Genomic DNA, 18,376 nt, shown 5'->3' with positions numbered 1-18,376 from the left:
TGATGGAGTATTACCTTTAAAGAATGAAATTATGACATTTGCTGGTAAATGGATGGAGTTGGAGAATCTCATGCTAAGTGAAATAAGCCAAACCCCTAAAACCAAAGGCCGGATGTTTTCTCTGATATGCGGATGCTAATTCACAATGGGGGTGGGGGGCCGGCAACAGAGAAGAATAGAGTTATTTTATATTAGGTAGAGGAGAGTGAAAGGAGAGGAAAGGGTACGGGGGTAGGAAGAATAGTAGCGTGAAACAGACATTATCACCTCATGTACAACATGACTGATGTGAACCTACAACATGTATAATCGTAAAAATGAGAAATTATACTCCATTTATGTATGATTTATCAAAATGCATAAATACACTCTAAATGTGTAACTAATTAGAACAAATAAAAAAATTAAAAATAATTAAAAAATACTCCCTGGATATTTAGCCCATTCAACACAGAAAGGTTAGAACCATTTAAGAATATTTATTAAGCTTTGACTCCCTCAGATCACATTTTTTGTTTTTTATATTTCATTTTCATTGATGAATGAAAATTATGAACAAAATTTGGTTCCTACCAATTCAGATTTATGATTGAGTTGTTTGAAAGCTATCTTTTCTATTGTGAAAGTATATATTATTATGAACATAATATTCCTATTGGAGAACCTCAGATACACATATACCACACAAGAGATGTCTCTTGTAGTTAACATTTATCTTTAAGAAGACATTTGCATGAAAATATATAAAATATACACTTGTTGGTAATACAATAAATAGCAAGATCAAAATATAGTTTTTACATTTAATTATTTTGAAATACATAATTAAAGTGGATATTCCCAGCTATAATTAATTTTTTACCATCAAGTCACTTTGAACTCAGGGGCACTTGACCACTGAGCCACATCCCCAATCCTATTTTTGTTTTTATTTAGAAACAGGGTCTCCCGGAGTTGCTTAGTGCCTCACTTTTGCTAAGGCTAGATTTGTACTCTCCATCCTCCTGCCTCAGGCTCCAGAGCCACTGGGATTATAGGCATGTGACACCGCCCAGCATCATCAAGTCACTTTAAATAACAGTAGACATTTCTAATATTTTTTGTAAGTTTTTCAAGCTCAAATTTTGGAGAAGCAAAGAATAAATATATATATTATTTTTAAGTTTTTTCAAGGTTTTTCCAGAGTAGTGGTCTTATTATTTCCAAAAGCAATTTTTTTTAGACTGGTAATATAATACTTATAATGCATTACTTATATTACTAAATCAGATTTTAAGTTCCAGTAGCTTAATTCTAAAATTAATGTCCAACATATTTGTGAATTCAATTATTTGTGCCTTTCACAGCAAGGTGAAAGGTATGTTATAGTCATATTTTATCTTCTTTTCCCTCAGAACCTCTCCCAAAAGGGGAAAGAAGGTTGCTCATTTATAAGATCCTACTTAATTTATTTTAAATGACCACTATAGGGCATTGGAGTTTTACCAATGCTTCTCACACTTATGTGCATATAAATTACCTGGGGATCAGGCTGAGATGCAGATTAGGACTTGGTAGGGGTCTGGGAAGAGGCTGCAGAGTCTGAATATTTAATAGGCTTCCAGGTAGTGATACTCTTTCTTGTACCATCCTGTGAGCAGCAAGGACTTACAGAACATTACCAAGTCCCTGTAGAGTCACCGACATTCTTCAAGTTGAGCAGACTACTAAATATTGACAACATTCAAGTCTTTTTATTAATAAATGTTCAATACATTTCTTAAACAATTACCCCAAATGTAGAACTCTTCTATTAACTTGAGTGGGAAAAACACTTGAAATTGCACTTTTATTTTAAACAGTAAAGTACGGTTTTTACACTTCACCTTTACAACTACTACATCTCACAAATGTTAACATTGATGAAGATTTTACTAAATATAAATACATAAATGGTATAAATAACATCCAAATGTGGCAATATTTATAAAATCTATAAAAATATTTAATTTTTAATATAAAAAGTAGGCTAATTTGAGTATGAGGTAAGTGAGGAGACAGATTTAGCCCACTCAAGAAAGATGAGAGAAAGCTATGTCCACTATGGGGCAAGGTCAAAGAATGCTAAAGAGTTGGCTTGTTTCTGCACAGAGGACTTCAGACACTATAGGTACATACAGCACAGTCATAAAAAATATGCGATGTGGTGAACACAGAAGGCAGGGTGCTTGGCCCGATCTGTCAAGGGAAAAGGCAGACTAAAAAAGAAAAAAAAAAACAAAAAACAAAAAACACAGCAATCAGGAATTCCTATGATTAATTTGAAGAGAATTCGAACCTTTCATAAACATCATCCCTTTAATCCTTGAAACTTTTGAGGTAGAGAAGTGGTCAGACCACTGCTGAACACAAGACAAGGAAGGAATGGGAGGTTAAAGGGGCTCTCGAGAGGTGAAAAGAATCATGGAGTTGCTGGTTGCTCTGCCAGCTCTCAGTGAACAGAGACTAGCCAACTCATGATCCCCTCCTCATGTCGTAGAATGGTCATGTGCCTATGCCCTTGGATCCCATACATTAGGAAAATTAATTATTTTTATTATTATTATTATTTTTTTGCGGTGCTGGGGATTGAACCGAGGGCCTTGTGCTTTCGAGGCAGGCACTCTACCAACTGAGCTATATCCCCAGCCCGAAAATGAATTATTTTAATCAACTTCAACAGATATAATCATAACTCAAATGTAGTCCAATATAATTCCAGACAAATACCAGTTAAATCACAGAGTAGTAAAATTTTCTTACAAACATCACTTTTAAAAATGTTTTAAATCTTAATGTTCCAAATGGTTATTCTTTTATCATTAGGTATACCTGCAAAGAACTGTAATTGCCACTGTTACCTTTGTCCTTGAGGAAGGAAAACATTAGGAGAGTGAGTGGTTTTTAAGCTGATAGTGTCCCCACTTGATGAATGTCTTGAAGGAGCTTTTCCCCCCAAGAGTGATGTTTCTGCTTCTTTTATCTCCATGGCCCTTTTGTACAGTTCAGCAGCTTTTTCAAAATCCCCTTCTTCATAGCTTTGAGAGGAAAAACGGAGAACATAAGCTCCTAACAAATCTGAATGACCTTACGGGACAGAGAAGAACCAGCTGTGAGTGCTTTCTCATTTCCCCCCCTTTTGCAGTGTTCCTGCAGGTAGACCAGTATTCTCTCTGTTCTGTGGGTCATTTGCTTGTGCGTCTCATGCACACCATTAAGACTATGTTACAGTGTGTGCCGTGCAAGTGCTCGAGGAAGTTACTGTCTGCATCTGAGACAACACAAATGAGCAAGCGATACTCAGTGTGCTTAATGGTGAATGAGCTCTGAGGACAGCAAATTGCTCGTCTTCTCCCCAGAGTCAGTTAGTAGCAAAGGTAAACCATCCTTCACTATTTGCCATGATGCACTCCTCTGCAAAATAAATCATGCAGCCTTCATTTCATTTCTGGATATGACTTTAGTTAATCTCTGAAAGTACATCAGCAAAAATCAACCCCTCTTGTCTCCAAGAAAGAACATTCAGCAATAAGTATTTTGTGCTGTTCTGTGATGGGTCAAAGCTATTCTACAAGAAGCGGGATACCTGAGGAAGGTGAAGAAGATTCTTACCTAAGCACAGCTAAGTTTTTTAACGTTTCTCCAACTCGAGGATGCATCCGACCCAGGCTATCTTCATAGATCTTTAATGCTCTTTCATATAATGGCAAGGCTTCAATGTGCTTTTTCTTATTAAAAAAAAGTAATAATGTGCACGTGAACACTGGGTTTCTGAAGGTACTATTAATGCTGTTTACACTAAGTTGACCTGCTTTGGTAAGCACTTAAAAAATGTTAATATCCTTCAAAATGATGTGAGTAAAAAGATTTAATTTATTAATAATCATATGGGAGAAGCATTATAATAGTCAAATAAGTTTTTGACCTGGTCTGGTAACCATTTGACCTTAACCTAACAATATAAACAAAAATCTGTTTCTTTATTACCTAATGGGTAGATGCTACAAGCTTAAAGATAATATTCTACAGACAGATGTAGGAGTCTCCAGAATTTAAAAAATAAGCCTATACTCTGAACTTAACATTCAGTGTTCTAACTCAGAAAGGGACGATCTTACAACTCCAACTTCAATAATTTCTCTAATATTAAAAATGGAAGCATTAGGTAGAAAAATATTATCTTACATTTACTTTATTTTACTGTGCCATAAGCTCATGCTTAGCTATATTCTATACCTTAGGGGCATTCATTATAAAGAGTTAAAATGAGGGAACTTACCATTTGGCTATAAAGAACTGCTAAGTTCACCAAAGCTGTTGCCACACTAGGGTGCTTTGGGCCAAAGGATTTCTGCCGAATTTCAACAGCCAACTCGTATAAAGGCACAGCTTTGTCTAGTTTCCCCTAAAAAACAAAAGTGTAATCTAACAAAAATATTAAGGCAATATTACTATCGGATCAGAACTTTCCCCACAAATACAACTGTGTATTAAACAACAATGTTGAGGAAAAAAGTCCCAGAAGCATTTTACTTGAGTTTAAAGGTTAAGTTTATAGATAAGTGAAAATATAATAGGATATATAAGTAAAGCTATACTAAATCTAAAACCACTGATAATTTTGAAAGCCCTTTAAGCTCATTCATTATTACTGACTGTTTACAGTCAAAGAATATATTCTAAAGTAGATCTTCTTACTATACTTAGAGATGGTATCAGAATAAAAACTCACTTCTTACTAAAATCCCTTCCAGATTTTTCTAATTATTTCCTTCTACTGGCAAGTTGGGCAGATATAGCACAATGGACCCGTCTTACTAAAATGTCAATTCAGTGCCAGGAGCACCACAAAGTCTAAAGACAGTGTAGGCAACTCTACCTGCACTTATTAGGAGCAGATTTCTCTGATGGTGTTTGGAGAACAGATATAAAAATTTCAAACTTTGCTCCTATGGCAAAAAATGGTTAAGACTTTAGGCAAAGTCAAAAGAAAATGAAATAAAAATGCTTATATATGCAACTAGCAAGATACTGCATCCTGATAGCTGGGTGATTTGCTATGTTTATGGCTGTTTTATACAACCAAGATAATAATGGTGGGTTTTCAGAACTTCCAAAATGTAATCTAAGTTTCATTAGAAGGATGACAGATCTATATTTGTAATATGTTTTCACAAAATCAAATCAGTCCCTTAATTAAGTATGAAATAATATTTTTAAATGTTCTATATAGTTATTATAGGTTAAAAATTGTGATTTTTTTCAAAGCTCATATAAAATAGCCTTCTACCAGACGACAAATTGATTTGCTAATAGTAATTATGGCTTCATCGGTGTATTATAAAACATGTAAGTATGGCAAGGATTACTTACCATTTTCTTATACAAGATTGCAAGGTGCTTCACCGTATATGCCAAAGAAGGGTGATCAGGAGCTAAGGCGCGTCTCCGAATATCTAAAGCTCTTTCGTAAAGCTCTTCTGCTTTCTCATACTGTTTCTTTTCATTGCACAGAGCCGCCAGATTATTCAGAGACTGGGCACAGTCGGGGTGATCTGGTCCTAGAACACGCTCCCTCATTTCTAAGGAACGCTTCAGAAACTGGTCAGCTGTTCTGTGAACAAAATCCCAAAATGGTTTAAAGCAGCTTATTCTCTAGAAGTCAGTCCTGAGCCCTAGTGAGGTGGAGAACTGAAACATTTTAAAAAAATTAGACCCAATATAAGGTGAAGGATTCAGCTCAAAATCCTCCCCTTGCTCCCCATCCTCTCCAGTCCTTTGCTTCCTGACAGTTTTAAGTGCATAAAATATCTGAATGTTGCCACTTTGCGTCTTACAAAAGAAAAACTCACAAATATTTTCCAAAACAAACTTCTTACATCTTTACAGTTATTAGATCTACATCAAATTAAATATTTTGGCATTTATTCTTTCTCTTTGGAGTTAGTTCTAAATAACTGTTAGTAAAAAAACCTCCTATGAGACAGGCTAAATATTTGTTGCATTTTTCTGACATCCAAAGTTTTAAGTTTGTTAGATGTTTCTAACATTTAAAGAAAAAAAGCCTTTTAATAAAAGCATAAATATAAATGCCATTTGGGACTTTTATGTCCAAATAAGCTAGCAGCTATATACATTCTTTGATATGTTCTCCATTAACTAATGAACCAAGTTTCTTCTGTAAGTTCTCATGAACAATAACTATATAAACTTGCTTTTCATAAATGTATAAAACACACTAGGGAAGCTACAGAATCTTTCTTTAGTTTGGAAGCAATGTGACATAGTAAAGAAAGTCCAACTTTAAGTGTGGGTATTTTTATAACCTAACATCATAAAAGAAATCTGGCAGAATTTTACCAATTTTGCCTAGCTTTGGATTTGATAGACATATAAAATGGCTTTGAATTGAAGAGAAAAATAGACACTTATTTTTAATATTAACAGCATGGTACTTACTCCAGGTTATTTTGAAGATAGTAGAGAACACCCAGTTCGTTGAGGGTACGGGCATTATCAGGTGTGTCCTTACCTAAGGTAAGCTCTTCTAACTGTAGGGCCCGTCTTCGTAGAAGGGCAAACCCATACTGGAGCAAACACAAAAAATCACACAATCAAGAAGTGCCATCCTTGACTCCTGAAACCACACATTGGGGTCCTAGAAACTCCTTTCTCCTTTTCTCTTTAATCTATATGGCAATTATTTTAAATAGCACTCAGAAGTAGTCTAGTGGTTATGAAAAATACATATATTTCCACATGGATCATGGTCTTAAATTCATTAAAAACTACTTTGTGAAAATGATGATGAGATATTTGGTAAAGTGTATCTCAAAATGCTCCAGAAAAGATAGGAAACAGAGCTGATTTGCAGATTTCACCAACCCCACTGCTAAACACTTGAATATCAGGTTATTAAAAAGGCACATAGCATTTTAAAACAAATATGCCATATTTAGATTTTATCAGCAACTCAAAAAATAAAATCTTTTGTGTGCTCAAGGAGAATTCCTTTGCATCTGAATTTAACACAAGATGCTAATTAAATTTCTTTTACTCCCTTTTCTAACCTACCATGCAAAAGAATCAAAGTAGCTTAAAATTTCATCTTCCAAAGTCTAGCCTTCAATTGAAGTTTCCACTTTAAAATTCAACCAGGTCATAATATGTGAACATATTATAAATAAAAAATAAAATATTAAGAACTTTTCTGGAAGTCACTTTAAAATCTAAAGCTTTTACAATGTGAGGAGAATGTACTTAGATCTTTCCCTCTGGTTCAAGATACAACACAAAAGAAATCTCATTACCAAGTTGCCTTTTCTCCTTGTAGCTTTCTGACGAATCTTAAAGGATTTTTTCCTAAAATGTTCAGCTTGTTCATATCTTAAAATAGAAAAAAGTATAGTAAGTCCAAAGAAGCATACACTCAAAGTATTCCATTTCAATGAAATGCAAGCATTCTTTAGATAGTGTGAGACCTTTTTGGGAGATTAAATATCACAATATTCTAGAGATAGTCACATGTAGTTCAAAATCTTTAACAACACCTTCATAAAAAGAGCAAGGTAAATCTAATCCTCTAAGTAGTTGATATTTAATTGTTTTTAACTGATTTAACTCATTCTGAATGTTCAAAGGGCAACCTAACTAAATAAAGAGTAAAAATAGCATCTTTCTCTGCACAGGCTAATTTTTGGTTAAATAGAAATGTGAAATTCACATAGATTTATGTGAACAATACTTGTGGAAGTTAAAAGAAAAACTTCCAATACATCTCATGTAGAGATTTCTGACAGAGGAAGAGATGTCACTCTGGGTGTCTAATAGATATGAAAGCTTTTTTTTCTTTTTGTCAGTGCTGGGGATTGCACCCTGTTATGCCCTGCACTGAACTACATCCCAGCCCTTTTTATTTATTATTTCAATTTTGAGACAGGGTCTTGCTTAGTTGCTGAGGTAGGCCTTGAACTTGTCATCTTCCTGCCTCAACCTCTGGAGTTGCTGAAATAATAAGCTTGCACCACTGCATCTGGCTGAAAGCTTTTTAAAATATATCTTTGTTTTGTTTTCCCAGTGCTGGGGACTGAATGATGGTCTTCGCTACCCTAGGCAAGCACTACCACTGAGCTACAGCCCAGCCCCCGAAATCTTTTTATTATACCAGGGATTGTCAAACTTTTTCTATAAAGAATTTGGTAGTGTTTTAGGCTTTGTGGACCCCAGGGTCTCTGTTGCAACTAAGGAACTCTGCCACTGAGGCATGAAAAAAACCAGGATAACCTGAAAATGAAAAATGTTGCTGCATTGCAACAAACCTTATTCACAAAACTGGACTTGGGCTGTGGTCAACAGTTTTTGCCTCTGAGTTAGTAAAGCACTCGATATGACAAAGCTAGCCTGAGAAAGAGCCAGGATTTGAACCCAAGATCACGTGATTCCAAAGTCCACACTCTATCCTTCACACATCTTCAATTAGAGATGAACCAGTAGTTCTAAGCTTCTCTGTCTACCCCATGCAGATCCAGACTAAGAAATATTATTTGACATGATGCACAGGGTAAGGAAATGCACAGAGCTGCCAAGCGAGCCCCGCCACGTAAGTACATTAAAACACTGTAGTTCCCTTTATGAAATCAGAGTGGTACTGATCTAAATATTACTTGTTTTGCTTCTGGTACAAAGTTGCAAGTGCCTCCAGTTCACGAGCAGTGTGAGGATGGTCCGCGCCATAAGCATTTTCTGAGATTTCCAAAGCCTGTTTATACAGTTGCTCTGCGTTGCCGAACTTCTTCCATTGCACATACACACTTGCCAGCTGGTGGAGGGACTGGGCTACTCTTGGGTGATCTGGATCTAAGGCTGTCTCTCGAATTTCCAGAGACCTCTGCAAAGGCACCACAGCCTGGGGAGAAAGGTGAGAGCTGATGTCAGTGAGGGAAAAGGTGCCAGAGCTGTCAGACATCGGAGCTCAGCACAGTGAAAACCGCTCCGCCTCCTGGGAAGAAGGAGAAGAGTGAACATGAAAACCACCCACGTCCGACTTCCTGTGGAGGTTACCTGACTGAGGAGGCCAAGATCCTTGAGAAATCGTCCCAGGGTTTCATAGAGATCAGCTAAGCAAATCATGTTCTCCTCTCCTTCGCAGTTTTTCTCATACTGCTTCAAAGAGTCAAAGTATTCGGTCGCCATTGCACTTTTGTCTTTGCCAACAAACTGCCAGTAACTCAGCAACTCAGCGAAGTGTCCTCTGTTCCAACAAATAACAGTGATTTAGTGGAAAGCGACCTTAAAATCCCCTCTAGAGTGAAAATACCAGAACTCATGGCACACTTTCGACAGTTCATGAGCATGGTGTAGCAAGGTCAGAGCTGTCCCAGTTGTGGGCTCTTGGGCTGGCTCGCTGGCCTCTCACACCTCATTTCCTTGATACCTGTCCTGGGTGTGGCTCTGAGGAGGTGACTGGCCCTCCATGGTGTTGGCTGTTGTCATTAATGTTGTCATGGTTACTCACCAATGGAAATTTATCTGAATCTCTTTTAGACATTTCATGTTATGCAGCCAACTGAGTCCAAAAATTACTTTAAATGATGGAAATCAAGGAGAAGAAACTAACAAAAAAACAGGTAAACTGCGAGAGAGTATCCACTTTGTATCTTTGTCAAGCAATGGAGTGATAACCATCATCTTATTCATTTGCAGATATTCACAGAAGGATGGGAGAGCTGGTGAGCTAAGGAATGCATCTGATTTCAAGGCAACTGTCAAAAGTAGGAATGCAGATCAGAAATCACTTAAGAGGTTCAACAAAAGCAATTTAAGAGAGTTCACTCAGGAGCAAAACAAATTAGTTTATTTTATGGAAAATGTTTACATTTCTAAGTGAAGTAGGGGAACCTTCCTGAGGCTTATAAGGTCAGAGGTTTGGTTCATAAAAAGGAAGTTATACCCCTGACCAACTCAAACGTATCAAAAGGGACAAGCAAGATACATTTATGAATAAGGGTAATTCTTTCTTTAAAGTCAATTTAAGTCAGATGCCACCTGAGGCTGGGTCTGGTTTGAAGGCCACAGTTTTGAGATACCTGAAGGACCTGAGAAGCATACACCTTGAATGACTTCTCTGGGTGGTTCAGATTTAGATCTGCTTCAATGTAAGAATAAGACAAAGTTGTCCCATGGTCATTCCAGATCTGATTTTCCTGAAGAAAACAGATCTCACCTGCAAACTTCTTAAAATTTTTCTCATGTTATTTGTTTTTCAGGTACCACTGACACTGGACTGATTTTTATTGACTGATCTACTGATTAATTTGTAGTGCTAGGAATGAACCCAGAGCCTTGTGCATGCCAGGCAAGCACTCTACTGCTGAACCCCCTCCCAAGTCCATGGACTGATTTTTTAATTAAAAATGCCACTTTTTTCACTGTTAAATGGAAGGACTATTCAAATTTATCCTTCTGGAGAGAGATGTTCCAGAAGCTTCTCACCTTTTGTAAAGGTTCTGAGACACGAAGAGGTTGAGGAGGCAATCGTGCAGCTTCTGTTTACTTCCCTGCTGCTGCAAAAGCCAAGGGAGCTCGTCTGCGCTCCTCCAAGTCACTCTGTCCTGGCTGTGGGGAGAGAGGAGACAAGGCTGGACAATAGCTTCTTACACGGACAGTGCTTCAAAAGGCTTCAGGCAAATGTTGAAGGAAGAAAAATATATTTAACATATATCTCTAAGTACAGTCTAATCCCAAGACAGGTCAAACTCGGGAACTTCACCAATCTATGCAAACAAACACGAAGGTATTCTGGACCATCAATCAAACTCCTCCTCAGACCTCTAGGGGGAAGAAGATAAAACACTGAAAGGCATTAAGGGGAGTCAAAACCCCAGGTCTTTAAAACCCTATATTCTAAAGGTATTTTCCTAAAATTTGAACTATTTTTAAAAACCTTCAATAGACCCAAATATACATAGAGAGACAAATACATATGTAATTTAAACAACTGAAGGAGAACAAAATTAAATAAAATGACCCTGCACTGATTTTACTTAAGTTGAAACCTTTAGCAATAATATTAAAAGATCTCCTTACAAAATCATCTTTTATTCTTTTTTGTAATAACTACATTTTTATACTTAAAAGTTAGATGCTAAGAAAGAGAAATAAGGACAGAAGGAAAGAGGGTGTCACCAAAGTTACCAAAGAATGATGTGGACATTCATAGTACCTTAGTTGCAAGGTGAAATAGCCAATTAGCTTTTGCCTGTATGAAGAAATGGTGGCAGGACCTTCCATGTACTCTAGTCTCACTGTCTCCCAGGCCTAGGCAGAAAATGCTGCATTTTATTTTAAGTTCAGTCATTATATATCTGATAATTAATTTGTAAATGGGAATATACTTTTATCATTGTACAAAAGAAATGGCATTAGAATATTTTAAAATTCAGGATATATCTATATGATAAATATAAAAATTCCTGTACTAATATTTAAGAACTCAAAACAATTTAGTTCAAACTTTTAGTTAATATATTAAAAATTCCAGAAAAGCGGACTGAAAAAGTACTAAAAAAAGTTAAATTATGTTCAAGGGATACATGATAAAGGATAAGAGCTCTGAAATGGCAAACATTTCATATCTAGAAATATAATATAGTGCACTCAGAAGAAAGACTTCATTTGCATTTGCACACAAATACCAATGAGCATGGCACTGCACATTGATGGGACTATGAGTTAATAGTTCCTAAATATTTACTATTATGTGCTAGACATCAAATCCAGAAACCTCTTTTTTTTTGTTTTGATTTTTGACCTTTTATGACTCACTCATTCACTCACTCCTTCCTTCCTTCCTTCCTGCTTTTTTAGTTTAAAAATTTTTATTTTTATCATGGTAAAAACACTTAACATGAGATCAATCCTCTTAATAAAATTTTAAGTGTACAATACAGCATCATTAACTTTATGGACAATGTTGTACAGCAAATCTCTAGAAATTAAAGCAGCTTGAGATATAACCTTTCAAAATAAGAGTCACCTCATAATGGGACTACGTAAACATAATATTAGACAATTTTTAACCTAAAGTCATTGCAAAAAAATTGTAATGCCAAATTTCAGATAATTTTATTTTTTAACTGAAACATCAAACTAACGTAGTATAATATAAAATAGTGACATATTGACATTTATGAGTAAAAAATCCTTATTAAAAGATGTTTGAAATAACACTTACTTGGAGATGTTGAAACCTGAGCAAGCCACAACCATATGTCAACAAACACATTTTATGTAAACTGTGAATGAGGGAGGTCAAGACAGCCCAGGACATCTCAGGATAGAGTTCCATCAATTCTGATTCACTCACCCCATTGTGACTAACATTGACAAGGCAGAGAATCTGGGCAGAAAAATAAACAATAATCACAAAGCACCTTTCTAAGTAACTAACAGTCATTACATTTTCTAGAATTCATGTAAGCTTATTAACATTTTACCCATACTTACAAATGATTTAATAAATCAAGAAGCAGAGTTCTTACAATAAAATGTGCTGCCAAAAAGGCATTAATTAAGGACAAGGTAGTATATGTATAAAAACTAGCATCCAAAGATCACACACATAAGTGCAGGCCATATAGCCCATCTGGTAGAGTGCCTGCCTCTCATGCTGGAGGCCCGGGTTCGAGTCCCCAGCACTCTGGGATTGTGGAAATAACAAGGATCACACACATAGAGAAAAAAGTCAGTGAAAATTGGAAGAGCATGAAAAATATAAAAACTAATGACAGGATTCCAATTTGAGAAGACAGCAGGAAAAACAGAACTCCTACTACAAATGCCTATGAATATCAGACAACATGTAATAGGAAACCAAATCAGAGGGACAGGTGCTGAGCTACTGTCCCTGGAGAAAGTGGAAACACAGGCAGCAGTCCCACTGACTTAAAGTTTTGAGGTCACACCACACTGGAGTGTGACAAGAAGTGGGAACTAGAATCCCTGTCAATACCAGGACCTACTTTCTGAGTGAAAGGGTTCAAAAGGAAAATGTCAGACATGGAAAGAATCCAAGGAAGCTTGGTGGTAATATGAGAAGTCAAAACACCAGGAACCACCAGGTGGAGAAATTCACATAAAAATGGATCCAGCAGGCTGGGGATATAGCTCAGTTGGTAGAGTGCTTGCCTGTTAAGCACAAGGACCTGGATTCAGACCCCAGCGCCGCAAAAAAAAAAAAAAAAAAGGATCTAGTTTTGAATTATATGGAGCTCAACAAGGTGGCAAGATATAAGATAAATGTCCAAAAATCAAAAACTGAATGTATTAACAAATAATAAAATACTATTTTAATTATAAAGTACTTATAAACAAATCTTTATAGATATGTAGGATCTTTATGGGGAAGAAGATAAAACATTGAAAGGCATTTAAGAAGATGACTAAATAATGGAGAGTCATCTTTCCATGCAGGGGAAGACTTTTATGATCATTCTCCCCAGGTTAGTCTTTACATTCAATTCTCTAACTAACATCCCTAAATGAGCTTCCATAGCACTCATGGAGTCAACTCCAAAATTTATATAGCAAATTAGCTAAGACCATTGTAAAGAAGAATAACAAAAGAGGATTTACCCAACTAAATATCAGAGTTTAAAGTTCTAATAACTAAGACAGTGTGGTACTGGCAAAGAATAGGCAAATTTGGCATAGAAGAGCCTGGAAACAGACTGGCATTCATACATGAGCTTGATTTTTGTTAGTGAGTATTCCAAATCAGCAGAAGAGGTGTACTATTTAGCAAAAAGAACAATTATCCATCCATATGACTGAAGATTAAATAATAACTTCCCTCCTCGCACAATAAATAAACATACATCCACATGAGATAAGGACTTGTACAGGAAGAACTGCAGAACCTTTTCAAGGAAATTACACACACACACACACACACACACACACACACAATTTAATGACAGTAAAAGATTTTTTTAAAAGATACAATAAGTCTAGACCATAAAGGAAACCGTTGATAAATTTGATTTTATCAAAATAAAACTTTCAATGAATGACATCCTAAAGCTGAAAGATAAGACACAAACAGGAAAAAGGCATTTATTTAGAACTCCTACAGACTAATAAGAGAACAACAACAACAACAAAACCCAACTAAAATATGAGTAAAGCATGTGAACCATAATTCATATAAGAAGAAAGAAGGATAATCAATAAATGTGAAAAGATAAGAAGCCCCAAAGATAATCAGGAAAATGCAAATTTTGGCAAGCATGCATGGCTGCCAGCATTCCTGTATAAGCTTGAAACATATTTAAGGACAAATTAAAAAAGAATTATTTACTTCAATTCACATGGCTACAAACAAGGCCAGCAAGCCTTCCTTTTATAAGCTGACCACACTTTACCTGTCTCATTAGCTCTCTGTCCACGTCGTTTGCCATGGACTCCTGGATGGAGCGCAGAACAAGCCTGTACAGTGAGACAGTGTCTTGGCACTGGAGACACTCCTGAAGGACCTTATCTACACCGCCTGCTCTCCCAGCACTGCTGGAATGGAGAACAGATTTTATTCCTTACAGACAGCCAACATCTGTGAAAAATCTGGGGTAAAGACAAAGTAATGTCTATTTTTTTGTACTGCAACTAATAACAGGAACTGAATAAAATATGACACAGGAAACATGTAATTTTGTGAAGCTACTAGAATCATCAAGTTTATTTTAGTAAACTACTTAATTCAGTCCAGTGGGCCTATGCTGAGACTCCTTACCTTTCAAGAAATATCTATGCACTGTGGAACTTAAAACTGAGTAAGACACTGAGAAGCCACCTACACACAGAATGCAGGGAAGGAATGGTAAGTACTGTTAGTAAGTTAGCCATGCAAATGAAATTTGTGTAAAACCAGAACTTTTCAAATGTTAGGCTAATAAACTGAGGGCAATCAATAGAGGGGTTTGTTTTAAAATACCAATAGTTATTTTTTTGAATATAAAAATGTATGAAGAAGAGAAAAATAACCACAAATGGTCCCTAGTTCCTGTTAAAATAGATACTCTGATAAATATTATGAGGTCTGTGTGAGAAGCCTTCTACTCTGAACCGCACTCACTGTACTGCTGACGTTCATGGAAGCAGATTCCCTGCTGCAACTTAACTGTGAGAAAGATGGCGGAAATGTCATGCACCCTAAAGTTTTAGGAGATTTTTTTTTTCATTCAAATTTTGTACTCAAGATGAGAACTGGAATTAACAGACAAGAGTACTAGATTTAGTGTTTGGAAATAAGAGTTGTGCTAGAACTATTATACATTGTGATGAATGCCAAAAAAGTTATTTTAAAAAATGAACCTCTGGCTGAGGACAAAGTAGAAGCTATCCTGAAGAAGAAATGAAAGTAGTAAAAAGTTCTAATGCTTACCTAAAGGCAGATTCCTAATGGATACTAAAACAGAAGAACTACTGTATGACAAAATGTTTATCAGGATTTGAGAACACAGACAGTTGGAGATTCCTGCCTGCACACTGACCTGATATTCAAGGACACCTGAAACAATATTCTTATACCTCAGATGTCTGCTCCACTTTCCCAAAGCTAGGGGCCTCTGCAGGTGGCACCGAGCACTGATGGGTGGCCCTAAATGAGGGTGAAATCCAGTGGGGAAAGGGTTAGGGTGATGAAAATTAGATAAATCTATCACTGAGTTCTGATAATTCACAGGCTAGTCAGCCTTCAGCAGTCAGCCGCTGTCATGGAGTGTTAGTGTCATCATTAGAATAAGCAGGAGTCTGAGCGGCCCAGGCAACTGTTGTAAGGAGCAGCCATCGGTGCAGGGGGAGGAAGTGCTCTGTAGTAGACACAAAACAGGTAGACTGGGGACACGGCCACCACTCACCGTGCCATCATTTTGCCGAAAAGGGTGACATAAAGGGCATTGCAGGTTGTAGCAGAACGACAGTGTCGTTCTAGTTTCTTCTCCTGCATGGGTTTCCCCCCAAAACAAAACAAAAATACAATAATCACTCTGGAATTCAGTGGTCATCACTACCGAGCCATCCACAAACATCCCAGCAGAAACAGTGCTTTCTGCCATCTCATGGGGACATCACTCCGAGCAGCAGAGGATCGCTGGCTGTGTCAGAATGCAGCCAATGTGAAAACGTGTTTTTGCTTTTCAAATACCTGCTTAATATTATACAGCATTCCTTAAGCCCACAATCTTTTCATCACTTCTCTGTTGTTAAAGAGGCAACACATTTACCAAAGTAATTACTAGATTCCAATTCTCTTTATAACCATAAGCCCCAATATTGAATTTTTAAGTCTCACATAAGATATTTTATAAGGAAGGTTGACACAGAGTGAAAACAGTATCAAAATTAAAAATACTTACCTGCTCTTTATTCAATTTAATGTCTACAAAATGGCATTCTGCAATTATAATAGATTTTGCATCTTTTGGATTTAAAGGATCGAGATGAAGTGTAGGCCACAACCTTTGGTTTAAAGAAAGTAAAATTCAAATCATTCAACAAGAACAGTAATCTACCCACAGCAAAAGTTAAAAACTATTATGGAAATTAGTTTTTTATTCTGCTTTTATTAAGTAAGTGAAGTTAATCTCTGTAAATCACATGAAGTAAAATGATTATTCTGATTTATTCTAACATGTATATCATTACTTACAGCAATTAATCACAACGGTGTTATAAATAGCATATGCAATAGACAACAAGTGGTAAAACATTTCTAGTTATGTGTTTTGTACCTTTGATAAAACTAAACAGAGGTATCAATACTTATAGGAGTAGTACAAGACACAGTCTTTACTCACAGGACTTATAAAGCAATTAAATTTAACTGTTACAATATTCACTTTCGATATGGTAGCAAAAAATATTTTTTGGAGGGTAGGGAAAAATCTTACTTTTTTATGTAAAGCACAAATACATACATATCTGCTTATATACGAAAACTGATAGTGTATGTGTAGCAAATTGTAGCATTTTCTTAGGGATCAGAAATTAGAAAAAAATTTCTATCAGGCTTCTTAGGGGGGAAAATAGGCTGAGAAATACTACTCTACAAAATTCAACCTCTGTGTCACTTTTTTGAGTGCTACTAAATTAAGCTTTAGTATTTCAAGATAACAGGAATCTGTACTATTATTTCTGGTCTGCTTTCCAGTGTTCCTTGCCCATAAATTAAATTGCCTACTAGGCATCGTTACTTGGATCTACAGTTGGCAACTCAAGCCAGCAGTGTCTAACAACTGAATTCAACACCTTTCCCCCACAAACTTGACTGTACTTTGTGTTTACTGTTTTAGTTCATAAAATCACCATCAGTTTCATTTCTTTGTGCATGGGAGTGTGTGTGTGTGTGTGTGTGTGTGTGTGTGTGCGCGCGCGCGCGCGCTGTACTGGGATTAAACCCGGGTGCACTGCACAACTGAGCTACATCCTCAGGCTTTTTTAATTTTTGAGATAGGGTCTCTAAATTGCTGAGGTTGGCCTTGAACATGTCATTCTCCTGCCTTAGCCTCCTGAATCACTGGGATTACAGTTGTGAGGTACCAGGCCCAGACGTTTGATTTCTTGAATTTAGAGTTATCTGAGCTTTCTCCTTTCCCCTTATATCCCAGATCTAACCTCTCACCAAAACCTACAGATTGGATCTTTTTCTTTTTCCTGCCATTTACATGAAAATCATGAAAAACACAAATACATATCAAAAACCATTCCTTGTTTGCCCTTAAAACATTCCAAGTCATCTGAAAGAACTATAGGTAGCGTCGTACCTCCATGCTGCAGGGCAAGTTTCCACGTTCACAGAAACTATTACTCTTACGTTCACTGGCAGTGGGTCTATTAGCCATTTCATGTGCTTCTCAACTTGCTTAAAAATATAAAAGCCAAATTCAGTCTATTAATCAAGATATTGAAACAATCCAATAGTAATTCCCCCAATATCATGAAATTCTCATTAAATTTCTCTTGTTATTAAGGATAAAAATCCTATTTTGGGATGATTTAGGAATTCAAAAGAACAAGTGGCAGAACACTATTATCACTGATCTGAATTTTGAACACTTAGGGAAATGTCCAGACTCTGAATATATGTGAAAATGATTTTTGCTAATTATGTAAATTCAGTTGGTCCTTCCCAATAAGATACTGGCACACGACACTTTTTTTTTTTTTTTTAAATCCAAGTGCTTTCTTCCTAGAAATTAAGAAGGAAGAAAAGAAATAGCATTGACATTTTCTTATCACAAACATGGAATTTAAACACCTGCTCCAGCCATCACTGATATTTTTGTCTTTCAGAGTATAGCAACAG

At 36.3% G+C, this 18,376-nt stretch overlaps 1 protein-coding gene across 5 annotated transcripts in view; it reads right to left on the bottom strand.

Annotated features, from left to right (window-relative positions):
• Positions 1-938: 938 nt before the first annotated feature.
• The window catches only part of Nphp3 (nephrocystin 3), a 37,243-nt gene continuing 19,805 nt past the window's right edge, over positions 939-18,376 (bottom strand). For 2 of the 5 annotated variants that reach the window (XM_047565119.1, XM_047565122.1), the window contains 16 exons: positions 17,835-17,932; positions 16,428-16,530; positions 15,930-16,012; positions 14,439-14,580; positions 12,251-12,415; positions 11,240-11,334; positions 10,510-10,632; positions 9,079-9,268; positions 8,682-8,923; positions 7,329-7,404; positions 6,478-6,605; positions 5,392-5,632; positions 4,298-4,423; positions 3,631-3,746; positions 2,880-3,056; positions 939-2,237 (listed from right to left, as the gene is read on the bottom strand). In XM_047565119.1, the coding sequence (XP_047421075.1) occupies positions 2,165-2,237; positions 2,880-3,056; positions 3,631-3,746; positions 4,298-4,423; positions 5,392-5,632; positions 6,478-6,605; positions 7,329-7,404; positions 8,682-8,923; positions 9,079-9,268; positions 10,510-10,632; positions 11,240-11,334; positions 12,251-12,415; positions 14,439-14,580; positions 15,930-16,012; positions 16,428-16,530; positions 17,835-17,932 (2,178 nt within the window). In that variant the 3' untranslated portion in view covers positions 939-2,164. The other 3 variants (XM_047565120.1, XM_047565121.1, XM_047565123.1) reach the window with 3 other exon arrangements.

This window comes from Sciurus carolinensis, chromosome 9 (assembly GCF_902686445.1).
Source record: "Sciurus carolinensis chromosome 9, mSciCar1.2, whole genome shotgun sequence".
Classification (NCBI taxonomy): Eukaryota; Metazoa; Chordata; class Mammalia; order Rodentia; family Sciuridae; genus Sciurus; species Sciurus carolinensis.
This window is presented reverse-complemented; position numbering and strand designations above follow the sequence as displayed.